The sequence below is a fragment of the Dendropsophus ebraccatus genome, chromosome 3 (genome assembly GCF_027789765.1).
Source record: "Dendropsophus ebraccatus isolate aDenEbr1 chromosome 3, aDenEbr1.pat, whole genome shotgun sequence".
In the NCBI taxonomy this organism is placed as follows: Eukaryota; Metazoa; Chordata; class Amphibia; order Anura; family Hylidae; genus Dendropsophus; species Dendropsophus ebraccatus.
Window position 1 is genome coordinate 60884174 of NC_091456.1, and position 18205 is coordinate 60902378.

The 18205-nt window shown below is 43.0% G+C and overlaps 1 protein-coding gene across 2 annotated transcripts in view; it reads right to left on the reverse strand.

Moving 5' to 3' along the window:
* Positions 1–13681, reverse strand: part of MAMDC2 (MAM domain containing 2) — a 65502-nt gene extending 51821 nt beyond the window's left edge. Inside the window, exons 1-2 of one of the 2 annotated variants that reach the window (XM_069961862.1) lie at positions 13573–13679; positions 6248–6355 (exon numbers count right to left, since the gene is read on the reverse strand). In XM_069961862.1, coding sequence (XP_069817963.1) covers positions 6248–6355; positions 13573–13615 — 151 coding nt within the window. In that variant the 5' untranslated portion in view covers positions 13616–13679. Of the gene's footprint in view, positions 1–6247; positions 6356–13572 lie in introns of both variants that reach the window. The other variant, XM_069961863.1, reaches the window with a different exon arrangement.
* Between the last annotated feature and the right edge of the window lie 4524 nt (positions 13682–18205).

An 18205-nucleotide genomic window follows, 5' to 3' on the forward strand; every position in this document is an offset into this window, starting at 1 on the left:
AGCCAAATCTGCCATTATCTGCATGTAAAAAGCCTTTTCCCAGGTCCCCCCCTCCTTCCTCTTTTTCATCCACTCTGAAAAATCTGAAAATTGTGACTTGTTGCAGGAGACGTACCCTGTCTGCTCTAGGGAGAGGGGAGGGGGGAGGAGGAAGGAGGGAGTTAGCCGGCAGCAGAAAGCAGATAACAGAGGATTACAGGCACGGAGCTGGGTGACAGCTGTAATCTGAGCTCAGACAGGTCACTGGTGACTGTCACAGGAGATATCCCGTGAGGGATTTGTAGATTAACTCTTTGTTGTCCTGTTTTGGTCTTTTCTTTAGCTCTCTCCATAGGAGAACAATGAAGACAGGGGGGAGAGCTTCAAACTGCTTTTTCATGATAAAAATGCATTTTTCGGATAATAAACCCAATTACAAAGTTTCTTAAAATCGCCTGGACTATTGATTTCTGCAAAAAAAAAATTCACGACAGTGACACTTTAAGGAACAGTGAAGCAATTGCCCATAGCAGGCAATCAAATTCCAGCTTTGATTTTTCAGAGACCTTTTATAAAACTTTTATAACATGAAGGAAGCAATCTGATTATTATGGGTAACTGCTCCACTACTGTTCTGCAAAAGCTTTGATAAATCTCCTCTTATGTGTTTGTAATGTGGACTGAGTCTAAGTGCAGGTGCCTCCTACAGCTTAAAGGGGTTATCCAGTGCAACAAAAACAGGGCTACTATCTTTCAGAGACAACACGACTCTTGTCTCCAGTTCAGGTGCAGTTTGCGATTAAAGAGGTTATCCAGCGCTACAAAAACTTGGCCACTTTTTCCCCTCTCTTGTCTCCAGGTTGGGTGCGGTTTGGAACTCTATTGAAGTAAATGGAGCTTAATTGCAAACCGCACCTGAACTGGAGACAAGAGAGGGGGGAAAAGTGGCCATGTTTTTGTAGCGCTTTAAGCTCCATTCACTTCAATAGAACTGGGCAGCAAAATCCCACCCGAGCTGAAGACAAGAGTGGGGCTGTCTCTGGAGGAAAAAGGCCATGTTTTTGTAGCGCTGGATATCCCCCCTTTAATAACTGGCCAGCAGTGCTCCTGTGGGCTATGACTAATTTCTTGGGCAAATTACTACAATTATACAGATTAAATTTTACACAGTAAGATTTTAGGGCTATGGGGGAGGGGTATCATTTGCACAAAAATCTGTGCCTTATCCCTGCTGAACACCCTGCTCACCTGATGGCGAATGGGAAGGGGGGTGTCAAGGTGGGGAGAAGGCATGGCCCCCTCCTGCACTGAATTATTAGGATTTACTGCTGCTAGAAGGCGTAAATCATGGCAGAAATCTATAACTGCTTCGGGGCAGGCATTTCTGTACCTGCTGGTTCCTTTACTAAGAGGCACGCTGCTCTTAGTAAATCAGACGGGATGCATGGAGGCAGGGACTTTAATTAAGACTGGGTACACTGGTCTTTATAAATTCCCCCCTATGTTCTATGACAGGTAGGCCATACACGTGGTGGTGCCAGTTCTGGAGCAGGTAAGCTTATATAGGGGATATATTTTTACATTTGCAGTGTAAGAAAAGAGAACAAAGGAGATCAGCAAGCCATCAGGTTTGAATTAGTTTTAATGTATTTTTTTCGTGAAATCAGTGGTGGAATAAAAGTGGTATTCTGGTAACAGAAAATTATTGTATTTAAATAAAACTATTACTCCAAGATATATAATTTACTAATACAGTATTATCAGTAATAGAGCTGGTTTCATAGTGCTTCTCCATGCTTCACCACTGACATCCCATCTCCTTGAGAAGACAAGGGGGGACAGTACCAGGAGCTACTGTAGTCTGCAGAGAATTGAGATGTTCTGCAGCGGTTTTAGGTAGGAAACTGGCAGGAATGATGAGAGGGGAGTTGGTAGGGTAGGAGGACTGTGATGAAGAGCTAATGGAAATCAATGCATTCTGGGGCCTATAGTACTGAGCAATACAGAACTAATGGATTTTTGGCTGGTTCAGAACTGGAGAAGACAGGTAAGCAATGCTATATGCTTCTGCAGCTTTTTTTTTTTTTCCAGCGTACCCCTTTAAGTCACTGACTCCTTCTACATCTACACACACACACACACACACACTCACTCACTCACCACAGTATGACTTACAGCAACTACATTCAGATTGCTTGGTTGAGCAGCACTTTGACTTTTCATCAGCACTTTCTACAACTTTCAATGTTATGAACTGCTCTTTGTTTCTAGTTCATATGGAAATTTTCCTACCATTTACACTAAATGCTGTGCCCACTGGGCAATGGAATGTGGAAAAAGATTAAGACCGGATTTATTAGACTACTGTAAAATAATATTTACTTTATGTGGAAATGACTGCTCTTCACAGAAGAGTAGTGTATGGCTTAGAGCAAGGAAAACATATCCCTTTAACTTAAAAAAAAAACCTTTTGACAGGTATAGAGACATGTGAAAAGTTTTGATTAGCCTGGGTCTGGGTGTTCAGAGCCCCATCGATCATCGATCTTCTGCCGTGCACCGATTGGCTGATGGGGAGCGAGGGGAGCCGGGAGCCTCACACACAGCCGCAGCGCCGAGCAGGTAATGTATGCTCCAGGCCGGGGGCTGCGGGCAGTTAAAGGGGCCGGGTCACATATCCGCACCGTAATGAAAATTTCGCTGCGTGTATGGGACCCCATAGAACTTCACTATACCAAGATACGCAGTGGATTTCGCTGCAAACTCGCAGCATGAAATTGGTTGTGGATCCGGTACGTGTGAAGCTACCCAAAGAGTTTGGCACGCAATCCATCCATAATTCCATGTAACAGATATATTCCACGTAACTTGAACTTCAACAGTGTATATTAAACATGTTAACTGTCATAAATCTAAAGTAATGGCTACTTTTATAAAAACATGAAAAAACTTCATATGTGTAGTACAGAATAGCAAAAACCAATAGCTCATCAGATTATTTAATATAGATAAACATTGTCTGGTCACTATGAATTAAAAATGCCTGAGTCATGAAAGGGTTAAGAAAAAAACAACACGAGAAAGACTGTAAAATGATTCATGTGTGAATGTGTGCTCATGACTGGCAATGGAAACTTTAGTGACATCGGGAATCCCCCATTTCATGAACAGTTGGAGAATCAAGACCACAAGAAGGGATTAGTTACACAGAATTGTTGCTTCATTCGAGCAAACCTGAATGCAATTATCCAATACCAGTTCAGTAACTTCAAGCGGGACAGAGATGAAGAAACATTTGTCTTTATTTTAAGATACCAGGGGGGTTGTGGGGCACACAGAGCAGAATTCCGGCATACATAGGGATAAACAAGTTCATGAGGAGTTTTAGACCTTTTTTTAAAATTATTTATTTAGTTTTGGAATTGTCTATAAAATGCAGCTTGGCTGAGAGTTATAAAATTTATTAAAGTATTTATTTAAGTATTTATTATTGGCATATGTCTTGGCACCAAATATTAGGGTAAAGTAGGCCAGACAGGAGGTAGCATAAGGGAGAGAAAATTGTCCATTATGTCTACAAAAATGTGCGCCACTGTGATAAATATGGCTGTTTGTGCCTGACTGGTGTAAATCAGTATAGCACTAGGACAGTAATAACTATCTTGTAATATTCCTAAAGGGCTACTTCTAACCCAACTAACATACTTACACTTGCAGGGCTCATCAAGTAAAAATTTTTTGTGAATATCTTGATTTATCAGTTTTTCCTCCCCATGATAAGCTGATCTTTCTCTCCCATTGTTGACAGCTTATTGTCTAGGTCAGAGACCACTAGAGATGTGGGAACCTCAAGCATGCTCTGGTTAGTCTGAACCTAAGCATGCGACATTTGATCAGCAATAGGTGAAGAAGTTGGATGCAACCCTTAGGGGTCATTTACACGTCCTTAGAATTATGTCCGTACACGGACGATGTTCTGCGGACTTGATCTGGGAGCTCCCAGCATCATGATTAATTAAGATGTCAGGAGCTCCTAAGCTGTTTAAACACTTGGCTAATGTACTGACATAGCCGCGGGACTGTGTCAGTAAACTAGTGCAAACTTTCAAACTGTTTAGGAGCTCCCAACATCATAATTAATCAAGATTCTGGGAGCTCCCAGGTCAAGTCCGCAGAACATCGTCTGTGTATGGACAGAATTCTACAGATGTGGGAATGACCCCTAAAGCTCCCTGGAAAATATGGATACAGCCATAGGCTATGTTCACACTATGTAAAAGTACGGCCGTTGTTGCCATCTGCAACAACGGCCGTACTTTTGACGTTGTGGAACACTGCCTCTGCTTCTATGGGATCCCGGCTGAAGCGTAAATACATCGTATGCACATCGTATACGCTCCGGCCGGGATCCCGTGTGGCACCGCAAATAACTGACATGTCAGTTTTCTGTGGCCGCAATTCAATGAATTGCGGCCGTAGGAAACCCTGTCAGTTCACACAATGAAGTGAGCGGCTCCGGCCGCTTGCTTCATTGTGTGCTGCGGCAGGATCTGATGCGGGCGCGCGCTGATGCACCCGCATCAGAACCCTGTGGCCAAAAGATCATCCATGCAGAGACCGGCCGTTCCGTGACCCGGCCGGGGTCACGGAACGGCCAGTCTCTCACGTAGTGTGAACATAGCCATAGGCTGTATCCATGTTTTCCAGGACTCCCTCGGGCTCCATCCAACTTTTTCTGCCACCTGTAATCAAATGGCACATGCCTGGGTATGGATGGATGCTGGAAGTTTGCTCATCTCTAGCGAGCACCACTCTGTGCTAAAAGCAGTGATCTGGCTGAAATATATATATATATAGACCATTCCTACAATAAAGGTAGACTCAACTACCATATAAATCCACAAATTACAACTTCATTACATTTAAACCATAAAAACATATTAAGGGTACAAACCCACTTGACGTATTTGCTGCGTGAGGGTATAAATCCACACACCGTATATGCAACGTATTTACTGCTGCGATACGCAGCAAATACGCAGCAAATACGCAGCAGATTAGATCTAAATAACTGAACACAGCATCAAATCTTCACCAATCAAATCTGCTGCGTATTTGCTGCGTATACGGTGTGTGGGTTTGTACCCTAAAGGAAATTTTTTAAAAATTACAGTTGTAAAACAACAAACAAAGAGCAGCAGCAATAGGACAGGGTTATAAGAACCTAAAGTGCTATAGTGCAATTAGAAAATCCATACAATATCCACTTGTATCACATGACCCATCTATTGCCAGGCCATGAACACCCAGTTAAAGGTGTTATCCAGAATTAGAAAAAAAAACACAGCTACTTTCATGCAAAATATGTTGATACATATGCCCTAAAGTGTATACATACTGTATAATATAAAGAAATCTGTATGCTATAGGTATACACACAAGCCAGCCCACTGTTTTAAAGGGAATCTGTCAGCACCTGGGCCCTACCTGAGGTACTGACAGTGTGCTGTAGTTGGCAGTCCCCTGAGCATGGTGCCTTTTGGTAATTTGTTCCATGCAGTGGATTATGCACAATTTTGGGTCTTCTACTGTAGTGAAGAATCAATGGGGAGTTGTGGCTCAGCATTTATGTCTTACTTTATGCCGTACTTTAGATCTGACCAATCCTTCCTCCTTCCTCTTCCTTATGAATAATTAATGCTGCCTGACCTCCTGCTCCATCATGCTGTCAGTCAGTATCTGTCAACAGAGGACTGATCTGCAATCAGATTCAGTTGAACCTCCTATCCTGTGTAGAAGCTGTGCTCTAGAGGGTCAATTACCTGTCTAGAGACCAGCAACAGTTTGTTTTCTTTGGTTCAATTCCACTGATGGAAATGAAATTATATATATATATATATTTTTTTTTATTTTATTTTATTTTTTTTCATCATTATATCATTTTTAGAAGTACAAAGAATCCCCAATCAGGTCCAAATTCGTTTTTGTGGGAAAATAAATAAATAAATAGTTATTTATTTTTTATTTTTCACATATTAATTTTATTTAAAAAAATAATAATAATTAGGACCTGATAGGGAATTCCTTGCACTTCATCTGAGTCTATCAATACGTTTTGGTTCATAAACAGGGATTCCAAAAGAGTGACCCACAACTTTTAAGACCTCAATATGTCCTAATATATCATACGGAAAGAAATTTTGTTTGTGAAACAACCCCTAAATGATGGGAGAGATAAAAGGAGATATTGTCTACTTTATTACTTTACCTTCTGTATTTACAATCCATGGAAGGAATGCGTAAGCAGATTTGTAGGCACATGTACTATTTTCAAAAGTGCAGGATCCATCAGAGACAGTGGCTCCCTCAGTAACACCTGCCAAAGAAAAGGAAAAAAACGTTTTTGCAGCAGTTGAACAATTTGGAATTTACCCTGTGTAAAGAGCAGAATGGCTTAATGATGTGAATTGCAGTGTTGCCAAAGGCTGCAGCACCAGGAAACAGCCAGGTGCCAGTTCCTTTTTTTCCAAGTGCGTTCATAGTGTAAAGCTAGTACATCAAAAAGCAAAGAGTATTGAAACTGAGCAAGATTATGGTTGTAAATTCTGCAGAGTACTTTAAAGATGTCCCTTAAAATGTGTATGAATAGGGTTCAAAATTAAATATAAATGCCATATATCCAATCCATAAAGAAATCTGTTCATATATTAGTTCTCTCTCCTGTCAAGCCCCATCTTCCCCATACACAGGAACATTTGACATGGTTAAGTGTTCCTGTGTTCTCGTTAAAGCACAGCTCTGGCTGCGGCTTATCTTTCCTAAAACAAAGGGGTTCTGTTGGTAATTTTCCATCACTACTCTCCTCTGTCCATCTGTTGATGGTCAGTCAGGAGAGCCCCATGCACCTTATACCGAAATGGGACAAATATGGGGACCTTTAAGGAGTGGATCTAACTTCTAAAATCTACACTACTTGGACCATCTCTGATTTATATCTAAATTAAACTAGAAGTATTTCCAGGTTGTTTTTTTATAACATAAACAAGGGCTGAAAACATAATTTCTAATAAAACTACTTTTACCCTGTTTGCCAGTGTTTAGGATTTCGATAAAAGAGAAGCTATACTTACCTGTTTAATCCAGTACCACTGCCCTGATTTGTTTACTTCTCTTCTCTGCAGCGGTAATGTATACCTGCGGCTAATTAATGGCCTAGGTGGTTGTGCTGTATGCCACTAAGGCCAAAAATTGCCCATATGGGTATATGGGTACATAATCACTTCATGGAGATGAGTAAAGCAAGCAGGGAGGAGGGATACTGTGAAGATTAAACAGGTGAGTATCAGCTCTTTTTTTTTTTTTTTTTTTTTTTTTTTTTTAACAAATTACCATTTACTGTCCGGAAGAAATAACTAGATAAACAGTTTGCAAGTCATTGATTTCTAGTAGTTTCAGGGAGTGGTTAACTGTCACTTCAGATTTGTCAATCTTCTAAGAAATGGTCTTATGTTACAAGATTAAGTAAAATATGATGACAGTGGTGAATGGAGATAACTTTAAACCTTTGCCAAAAAAGTAAAAAAAAAAAAAAAAAAAAAAAGACAAACTGTGAAATCCCGGGATTATACTGTTCTAAAAAAAAACAGACATATTCATCTGGTGGTTGATGCATCATTTCCATGAATTCCAGACCTGTTAAATAATGGAGTAAATGTTCTATGCTTTATAAGCTGTTTCATCCTACAAAATAAGAAAGCAGACCGTATTCCAAACCTTGTCATGATTTTTCATAACATTGATTAGTATAGTGTGCAACTTTAACCCCTTAATGACACAACCTATTTTAGCTTTGTGCATGCAGCCTATTTTCATTCTTTCCCTCTTTGCCTTGTAAGACTATGTTCACACACAGTAAACTATTACAAAGTTATGGTTGTAATTTTGAGGTAAATATATGGCCGTATTTCTAATGTTAAAATGTGCTCCATTTAAGTGAATGGGAAATTGTTTATCAGTGCACACACTGTACAGAATAAGGCTAGGTTCACACTGGCTTTATTCTCTCCGCCACAGTCCCCTTTAGCTGTTCCATTTTTAAGCAACATAAATGGAATCTAACATAGCTGTGCTCCGTTTTCATGTATCCTGTCAGTGTTCCATTTTTGTGAAATAAGGCCATGTTCACACATTGTTTGAAAACAGCCCAATGGTGTGAGATGTTCATCCAGCTGATACTGCAGTATCAGCCGAATGAACACTTCATTTGAATTGGAATGCGGGCACATAAGGGTGTGCCCACACTCCAATTAGCCATAGACCACAATGTAAAGTACGGCTGGGATCCATACTTTCCTGTACTCCTACTGTAGTGTATACCGCATGTATACACTAGGCCCATTGTTCTATAAAACACTGTAATTCCATGCTGGCAATAAACAGTGGCTGTTGTTCATTGTAAAAATACATAGTTTTCATGTATTAAAATTGTCCTATTCTGACCCTTATATCTTTTTTATTTTTTCATCATGTGGCTGGGGAATCTTTTTTTGCACAATGACCTGTTGTTTTAAATGGTACCACATTGGTGTAGAAGAGAGTTATTGATAATTTTACACTCATTTATGTGTGATATATCACAATGCATTTTAAAATATTTTTTTCTTACTTTAAATCCCTCTAGGGGACTATAAAAAGCATGAGATTGCCTAGATCGGCACTCTGCTTGTAGAGCCTGCCTGAGGCAGAGCGGCTAATATGCTGGTGGACTATCCCAACCATGTATTACATCATTCACCAATCACCAAATTATGTCTAGTAGAGCAAGTATTACAAGTTGTTTCTATTCTAACAGCGACTACACACAAGTTAAAGCAACTCTGTACCCACAATCTGACCCCCCCAAACCACTTGTACCTTTGGATAGCTGCTTTTAATCCAAGATCTGTCCTGGGGTCCGTTCGGCAGGTAATGTAGTTATTGTCCTAAAAAACAACTGTAAACTTGCAGCCTGTGCCAAACGGGAGTATCTGTGCCCTAACTTTGCACCACCCCTCAGTCCCTCCTCCCCACCCTCTTCATCATTAGGAATGCCACTGGAACATTTTCTCCTTGCTGAACATTGCACAGGTGCTTAACGATCCAGCCTATGTTCTGTATTCACACAGTTGACAAATAGGAGACAATCTGCCTGGAGCATTCCTAATGATGAAGAGGGTGGAGAGGAGGGACGGAGGGGTGGTGTAAAGTTAGGGCACAGATACTCCCGTTTGGCACAGGGCTGCAAGTTTAAAAGTTGTATTTTAGGACAACAACTGCATTACCTGCCGAATGGACCCCAGGACAGATCTTGGATTAAAAGCAGCTATCCGAAGGTACAAATGGTTTAGGGGGGTCAGATTGTGGGTACAGAGCCTTAATGTAAAAACAATTCCTTGAACAGTTTTGTTGCAGCTGTTGCCACTATTCTTGCACACAAGCAATGAAAGATTTTCATATTCTTCTAATGGCTCACAGTCGTTCATATTTGGTTATCTAAGACTTATTAAATAGTGTGATACCACCCACCCATATCATTCCATGTAATAAAAAGCTACTGTGTGTAATGTGAGCTTGCATTAATGTGAGCTATCATTGTGCCTTGGATTAGTTGAGTCAATAGATTAAAGCCACAACCGCACAGAATCACGCTGATACATATATGACTTGTAATGACGACACCTGTTGTATATTGCACCAACTGTGTTATCCGCTTACTGTAAATTCCATGCCTTTAGTACAACTGTTGTGGGTTCTTAAAGGGGACAGCATACCAGCTATTTAGAAATCAGTAGTGATGAGCGAACATCAGAAAAGTGTTCAGGTTTGGCCGTGTGGCCGAACCTGACCATCTGACACTTTTCTGATGTTTGCTCATCACTAGAAATAAGCTTACATTATAATTAGAGTTTCATGTAAAGGGAAACAAATGCGGAGAGATGTATTGAGCACTAAATGGGTTCAGGGGGCCACAGATGCATGTGCCTGCAAGCTGAATCAGCAAAATTATTGTGCAATGTGAATGGCTTATTCACTATAAAAATCTGAGCATAAAAGCATTAGTCAACATTTGCTATTGTGTCTTCTCCATAATTCTGGCTAAAAAAGTTTCACTCTGGACTTTTCTCCACATTTATTATGCATTTTAGATTTTTACACTAGGTATGAAAATGGGGCAGTTTATGCTAAAAGAGGCATGGCCTAAGTTGCACAAAAAAATGCCCCCCCACCTCCTGGTAAATAGATGCCCGTTATGCAGCACATAGCTACAACATGCGCTCACCAGCTCTGCTACATCATCAGCTAGTATGGAATACATACTGGGGTGATGTGATGCAAAATCTGTCCAGTTCTGTGTTTATTGTGCAATAGTTACTGTGCAGTAGTAATGACAGCAGTGGGCAGGAAAGAAAGCTAAGGGGGCGAGTACGCAAATGGGCAATTTGGCAGATTATCGCTCTGCGTAATAAAGACAACGATCAGCTGATGAAACAATCATCGGCTGACCAGTTGATTGCATTGTATACGACGGTGCTGCAGAAAGAAATCCCTCTCTGGCGCACACCTGCATCGGGAGCGTAGAGGCAGGATTTTGAAAGCGAATCCTGCCGCCCGCTAAAGATGACACTAACACTTTAAATGTGAACAGAGCAGAAGTTATGAATAAATCCTGGAATTGCTGCACTATGTAACTAGGCTGGCCAATAGATGCACACTGTACTTACAAAATGTCCTTACAGGCTATTCCAGGAGTAGGCAAACTGTTCTCCACTCAAAGTATGAATAATATACTGTTTGGCAACTATTTAACCCCCTGGTGCCATCTGCCATCCACATACAGCATATATACGATAGGGATTAGGATTGCTTCCATATGCAGAGTTCCTGCTATGTTATACAGCCTGATGAAGCCAATGTAGCCAAAAAGTTGCACATGTTGGTGGAGATAATAAAGAACACAGCTTGGAAGATTGGGGTCTCTATCTATGTTGTAACCAAGAGTATTCCTCTCGACTGGTATTGCAGGTGGCACTCCAGATAGTGGATGGGCTCCAGTGCTGACTCTTCATTTTTCACTTCTCTATGTTATACAGCTGACACCTGCATGCAGCGGTCAGGATTGAAGCTAACTTTTATCTGGCCATTTTATCCTTCAGATGCCACACTCAATATCGACCATGGGATCTGAGGGGTTAAACAGGGAATGGGGTTTCCCTCCATTATACAAGGGCTCCCTCTCCAGGTCTCCTATCCTATTACCCCTAATACACTCTGTTAAAAAAAAAAAGTTGTATCTACCCCAAAATGGTATCAATAAAAACTACAGCACACCCTACAAAAAACAAGCCCTCATACAGAAACATGGATAAAAAAAAAAAAATAACAGGGTTAGATCAGTGTATTCGCACTGACCAACAGAATAAAAGTTCAATCCAAAAAGTACCGGTGAAGTTGCATTTTATTCCTTTCCATCCCACATTATAGGTTACATTAAGCCGTGTCATTAAAAAACATACAACTCACCCAGCATAACTCTTACTTATATACTGCATGGGCTTTATTTAGGGTATATTCCCATCTCAAGTTATCTCCTGTCCACAGGGATGGATGGGCTCCCACCAAACAGCTTGTTATGCCCTATCTAGGAGATAGGAAAACTCCTTTATCACACCACTACTTTGAATATGGATTTTCACAGTTCTGTTCTTACATGTGGAATGTTTAACTAATTCTGTGAGTAAACTACATCAGAAAAATCCTCTGCCCATTAGTTGGCAATCTATGAGAGAAACATCAGTCGTTGAGCTAAGTCTCTACTACCTGTTCTGACCTGCTGGAAGGTGCTTGAGCGGCACTTAAAGGGGTTATCCAGCGAAAATGTTTTTACTTCAAATCAACTGGTTTCAGAAAGTTATATAGATTCGTAATTTTACTTCTATTTACAAATCTCAAATATTTCCATATTTATAATCTGCTGTATGTCCTGCAGGAAGTGGTATTTTCTTTCCAGTCTGACACAGTGCTCTCTGCTGACATCTCTGTCCGAGACAGGAACTGTCCAGAGCAGGAGAGGTTTTCTATGGGGATTTGCTGCTGCTTTGGACAGTTCCTGTCTCGGACAGAGGTGGCAGCAGAGAGCTGATAAGTATGGGAAGACTTGCGATTTTAAAATAGACGAAAATTACAAATCTATATAACTTTCTGAAACCTTTTGATTTGAAAGAAATCATTTTAATTGACAACCAAATTACTTGTTAGAGATATCAATGAAAACTGCAATTAAAGCAAGTACAATAATTAAGCAGCAGCAATGCATTATAATCAATTATTACATAACTTTCATATGAATCTTTTATAGGGCATTGAAAACCACAAGCAAGCATCTAGTTCCAGAGCTTGGCGGGGCTAGCAGCACCACATTGTATTTTCCTTGGCGCCTCTTAATCCATAACATAGTGTAACTAAATGTCTCCAGGTCTACAGTAACATTGGTGTAATACAGTGTGGGAGCAATGTCTGATGTATTGCTCTGTTATTGGCCCTATGACTATAACACAATGCAAAATAATAATCCAAAATAAAATGGTGCAGTACAGAAAACAGCAAAAAAATAACGTTGTCAAGCTCGAAAATTACCATGTGAGACGGTTGAAACAACGTTTTTTACTGTTGGCTGTGCTGCACCATGTTATTTTGGATGTTGGAATAAATTGCATGTTTGATTTCATCTCTGGGAGTGCTGTCAGAATCACTGAAATTATCCAGAGTGGTCCGTGGTCAGGAAACATCCAGCTGGCACCCGAACTTTAAATAATCTCCAACCAGTGCTGCTTATATTCCTAGATAGATAGATATGACTTAATGTTGTACCATACTCACCTGCCCTGATCCCCCCCCTCCCACAGATCCTACCGCCCGCTAGTTCTCTCTTCCTGTGACGGATTCTCCCTGCCGCAAATTCCTGCTCAGCCAATCACTGTGACTGACCTCAGCCAGTGATTGACTGAGAGGGCACTTGCTGTGGGGATAATGTGTAACAAGATGATGGATATGTGACAGATATCAGATAAACAGAGCAGTCAAGATAGATAGATAGATAGATAGATAGATAGATAGATAGATAGATAGATAGATAGATAGATTAGATAGAGAAAAAAACATAGATAAATATAGAGAAACAGATAATCTAGACAAAGACAAATTGATTGCTATTAAAACAATATAGATAATAGATAGGTAAACAGACAAATAATAGACAGATCTGTGTGAATATTGACCATTTCCATATACATCTCTCTATTTGGGTATATGGCATGCTCCTGATGTGGATCTGGTTCCAGGCAGACACAACAGGACCTCTTGTCCCCCAGCAGCTGACACTGGACAGCAATGACATGTCCTCAGTAGCAGCACTGTCCTGCTCCCCCCTGACACCAACATCTCCATGTGGCAGCTGCACATCCTTAGTTCACATCACTGCTGTTGGATTACATGCACCCTCATGTCACATAGTTTATCTCCTTCCTAAACTTTGTTCCTGCAGTGCCCAGCACTTACCTGTCACACACAGCAGCAGTATAGGCAGGCAGAGTAGCAGCATATTCTCTCTGGCTGAACTGCAGGTACCACTGAGGCCACCTACTCCAGAGGGCTGCAGTCAGAGCCTCTAGGATGGGCTGAGGATGTGGGGGCGGGATGGGGGAAGGTGGGGAGTGATCTGACAAAGACAAAGATTACAGGGAGGGAAGAAGCCCATGCTGCAGCTGACAACTTCCAGACCTACAGACCACAGGCACAAGTGTAACCAGCTACTCAGCATGTGAGGGAGCAGAGATGGCACATACCATGCTAGGCAGGGAACCACAGACATCTCCTATAGGGATACACATCCTGTACCCACAGACAGTGCTCCTATGCTATATACAGTATCCTCAGGAGTGCACAGTGCTCCTATATACAGTATCCTCAGGAGTGCACAGTGCTCCTATACTATATACAGTGTCCTCAGGAGTGCACAGTGCTCCTATATACAGTATCCTCAGGAGTGCACAGTGCTCCTATACTATATACAGTGTCCTCAGGAGTGCACAGTGCTCCTATACTATATACAGTGTCCTCAGGAGTGCACACTGCTCCTATACTATATACAGTATCCTCAGGAGTGCACAGCGCTCCTATATACAGTATCCTCAGGAGTGCACAGTGCTCCTATACTATATACAGTATCCTCAGGAGTGCACAGTGCTCCTATACTATATACAGTGTCCTCAGGAGTGCACAGTGCTCCTATACTATATACAGTGTCCTCAGGAGTGCACAGTGCTCCTATACTATATACAGTATCCTCAGGAGTGCACAGTGCTCCTATACTATATACAGTATCCTCAGGAGTGCACAGTGCTCCTATACTATATACAGTGTCCTCAGGAGTGCACACTGCTCCTATACTATATACAGTATCCTCAGGAGTGCACAGTGCTCCTATATACAGTATCCTCAGGAGTGCACAGTGCTCCTATACTATATACAGTGTCCTCAGGAGTGCACACTGCTCCTATACTATATACAGTATCCTCAGGAGTGCACAGTGCTCCTATATACAGTATCCTCAGGAGTGCACAGTGCTCCTATACTATATACAGTATCCTCAGGAGTGCACAGTGCTCCTATACTATATACAGTATCCTCAGGAGTGCACAGTGCCCCTATACTATATACAGTATCCTCAGGAGTGCACAGTGCTCCTATATACAGTATCCTCAGGAGTGCACAGTGCTCCTATATACAGTATCCTCAGGAGTGCACAGTGCTCCTATACTATATACAGTGTCCTCAGGAGTGCACAGTGCTCCTATACTATATACAGTATCCTCAGGAGTGCACAGTGCTCCTATACTATATACAGTATCCTCAGGAGTGCACAGTGCTCCTATATACAGTATCCTCAGGAGTGCACAGTGCTCCTATACTATATACAGTGTCCTCAGGAGTGCACAGTGCCCCTATACTATATACAGTATCCTCAGGAGTGCACAGTGCTCCTATACTATATACAGTATCCTCAGGAGTGCACAGTGCTCCTATATACAGTATCCTCAGGAGTGCACAGTGCTCCTATATACAGTATCCTCAGGAGTGCACAGTGCTCCTATATACAGTATCCTCAGGAGTGCACAGTGCTCCTATACTATATACAGTGTCCTCAGGAGTGCACAGCGCTCCTATACTATATACAGTATCCTCAGGAGTGCACAGTGCTCCTATATACAGTATCCTCAGGAGTGCACAGTGCTCCTATATACAGTATCCTCAGGAGTGCACAGTGCTCCTATACTATATACAGTATCCTCAGGAGTGCACAGTGCTCCTATACTATATACAGTGTCCTCAGGAGTGCACAGTGCTCCTATACTATATACAGTATCCTCAGGAGTGCACAGTGCCCCTATACTATATACAGTATCCTCAGGAGTGCACAGTATATAGTATAGGAGCACTGTGCACTCCTGAGGACACTGTATATAGTATAGGAGCACTGTGCACTCCTGAGGATACTGTATATAGGAGCACTGTGCACTCCTGAGGATACTGTATATAGTATAGGAGCACTGTGCACTCCTGAGGATACTGTATATAGGAGCACTGTGCACTCCTGAGGATACTGTATATAGTATAGGAGCACTGGGCACTCCTGAGGATACTGTATATAGGAGCACTGTGCACTCCTGAGGATACTGTATATAGTATAGGAGAGCTGTGCACGCCTGAGGACACTGTATATAGTATAGGAGCACTGTGCACTCCTGAGGATACTGTATATATAGCATAGGAGCACTGTGCACTCCTGAGGATACTGTATATAGGAGCACTGTGCACTCCTGAGGATACTGTATATAGTATAGGGGCACTGTGCACTCCTGAGGATACTGTATATAGTATAGGGGCACTGTGCACTCCTGAGGATACTGTATATAGTATAGGAGCACTGTGCACTCCTGAGGATACTATATATAGTATAGGAGCACTGTGCACTCCTGAGGACACTGTATATAGGAGCACTGTGCACTCCTGAGGATACTGTATATAGTATAGGAGCACTGTGCACTCCTGAGGATACTGTATATAGGAGCACTGTGCACTCCTGAGGATACTGTATATAGGAGCACTGTGCACTCCTGAGGATACTGTATATAGCAGGGGTACTCAACAACTTTTAGTGAAGGTCCACTTACCGGGGTCTATTGTCAGGTGAAGGTCCGAGCTGAACATCAGTAGGAAACGTGTTTTGTTACTTTGTCACAAACGTTCAACTATTTATATACAGAATTGCTGCTTATTAGCGGGAAAATTGGCATTAGTGTATAGCCCCCCCTGTGCGCTCTCCCCCTGTAGTATATAGCCCCCTGTGAGCTCCCCCCAGTAGTATATAGCCTCCCCGTGCGCTCTCCCCCTGTAGAATATAGCCCCCTGTGAGCTCCCCCCAGTAGTATATAGCCCCCCTGTGCGCTCTCCCCTTGTAGTATATAGCCCCCTGTGCGCTGTCCCCCAGTAGTATATAGCCCCCCTGTGCTCTCCCCCTGTAGTATATAGCCCCCTGTGAGCTTCCCCCAGTAGTATATAGCCCTTGTGAGCTCCCCCCAAGTAGTATATAGCCCCCCTGTGAGCTCCCCCCTGTAGTATATAGCCCCCTGTGAGCTCCCCCTGTAGTATATAGCCCCCCCATGCGCTGTACCCCTGTAGTATATAGCCCCCTGTGAGCTCCCCCAGTAGTATATAGCGCCCCTGTGCTCTCCCCCCAGTAGTATATAGCCCCCCTTGTGCTTTCCCCCTGTAGTATATAACCCCTGTGAGGTCCCCCCTGTAGTATATAACCCCCTGTGCGCTCCCCCCAGTAGTATATAGCCCCCTCACTAGTATATAGCCCCCTGTGAGGTCCCCCCTGTAGTATATAGCCCCCTGTGCGCTCCCCCCAGTAGTATATAGCCCCCTCACTAGTATATAGCCCCCTGTGAGGTCCCCCCTGTAGTATATAGCCCCCTGTGCGCTCCCCCCCAGTAGTATATAGCCCCCTCAGTAGTATATAGCCCCCTGTGAGGTCCCCCCTGTAGTATATAGTCCACCTGTGCGCTCTACCCTTGTAGATGCCCCCCAGACAGAAAAAAAAAATAACAAAAACAACTCACCTAGCACCTCGTTCCCCGCTGCGGCCGTCTTCGTCTCTTCCCGTCGGTCCGGCCCCCGGCTGATACGCGCTCTGTAGGGATGTCCCGGGGATTCCCCAGCAGAGCGCGCATCAGTGACCTCAGTGTACGTCGCCGTCCTGCACTTCCGGGAAGGACAGGCCGGCAGCGTACACTGAGGTCTGTGGTGCGCGCTCTGCTGGGGAATCCCCGGGACATCCCTAGAGAGCGCGTATCAGCCGGGGGCCGGACCGACACTGCCCCCAGCCCCACAGGCGTACTGACATCTAAGGACAGTACGCCTATGGGGCGGGAGGCAGTGCGGTGGGGAGCGGGACGGACCGGATCCGGGGCGGTTAGGAGGTCTGACCAGGGGTCCGGACAGCTGGCCTCCGCGGTCCGGGTTCGGACCGCGGTCCGCCAGTTGAGGACCCCTGGTATATAGTATAGGAGCACTGTGCACTCCTGAGCATACTGTATATAGTATAGGAGCACTGTGCACTCCTGAGCATACTGTATATAGTATAGGAGCACTGTGCACTCCTGAGGATACTGTATATAGTATAGGAGAGCTGTGCACTCCTGAGGATACTGTATATAGTATAGGAGCACTGTGCACTCCTGAGGACACTGTATATAGTATAGGAGCACTGTGCACTCCTGAGGATACTGTATATAGGAGCACTGTGCACTCCTGAGGACACTGTATATAGTATAGGAGCACTGTGCACTCCTGAGGACACTGTATATAGTATAGGAGCACTGTGCACTCCTGAGGATACTGTATATAGTATAGGAGCACTGTGCACTCCTGAGGATACTGTATATAGTATAGGAGCACTGTGCACTCCTGAGGATACTGTATATAGGAGCACTGTGCACTCCTGAGGATACTGTATATAGTATAGGAGCACTGTGCACTCCCAAGGATACTGTATATAGTATAGGAGCACTGTGCACTCCTGAGGATACTGTATATAGGAGCACTGTGCACTCCTGAGGATACTGTA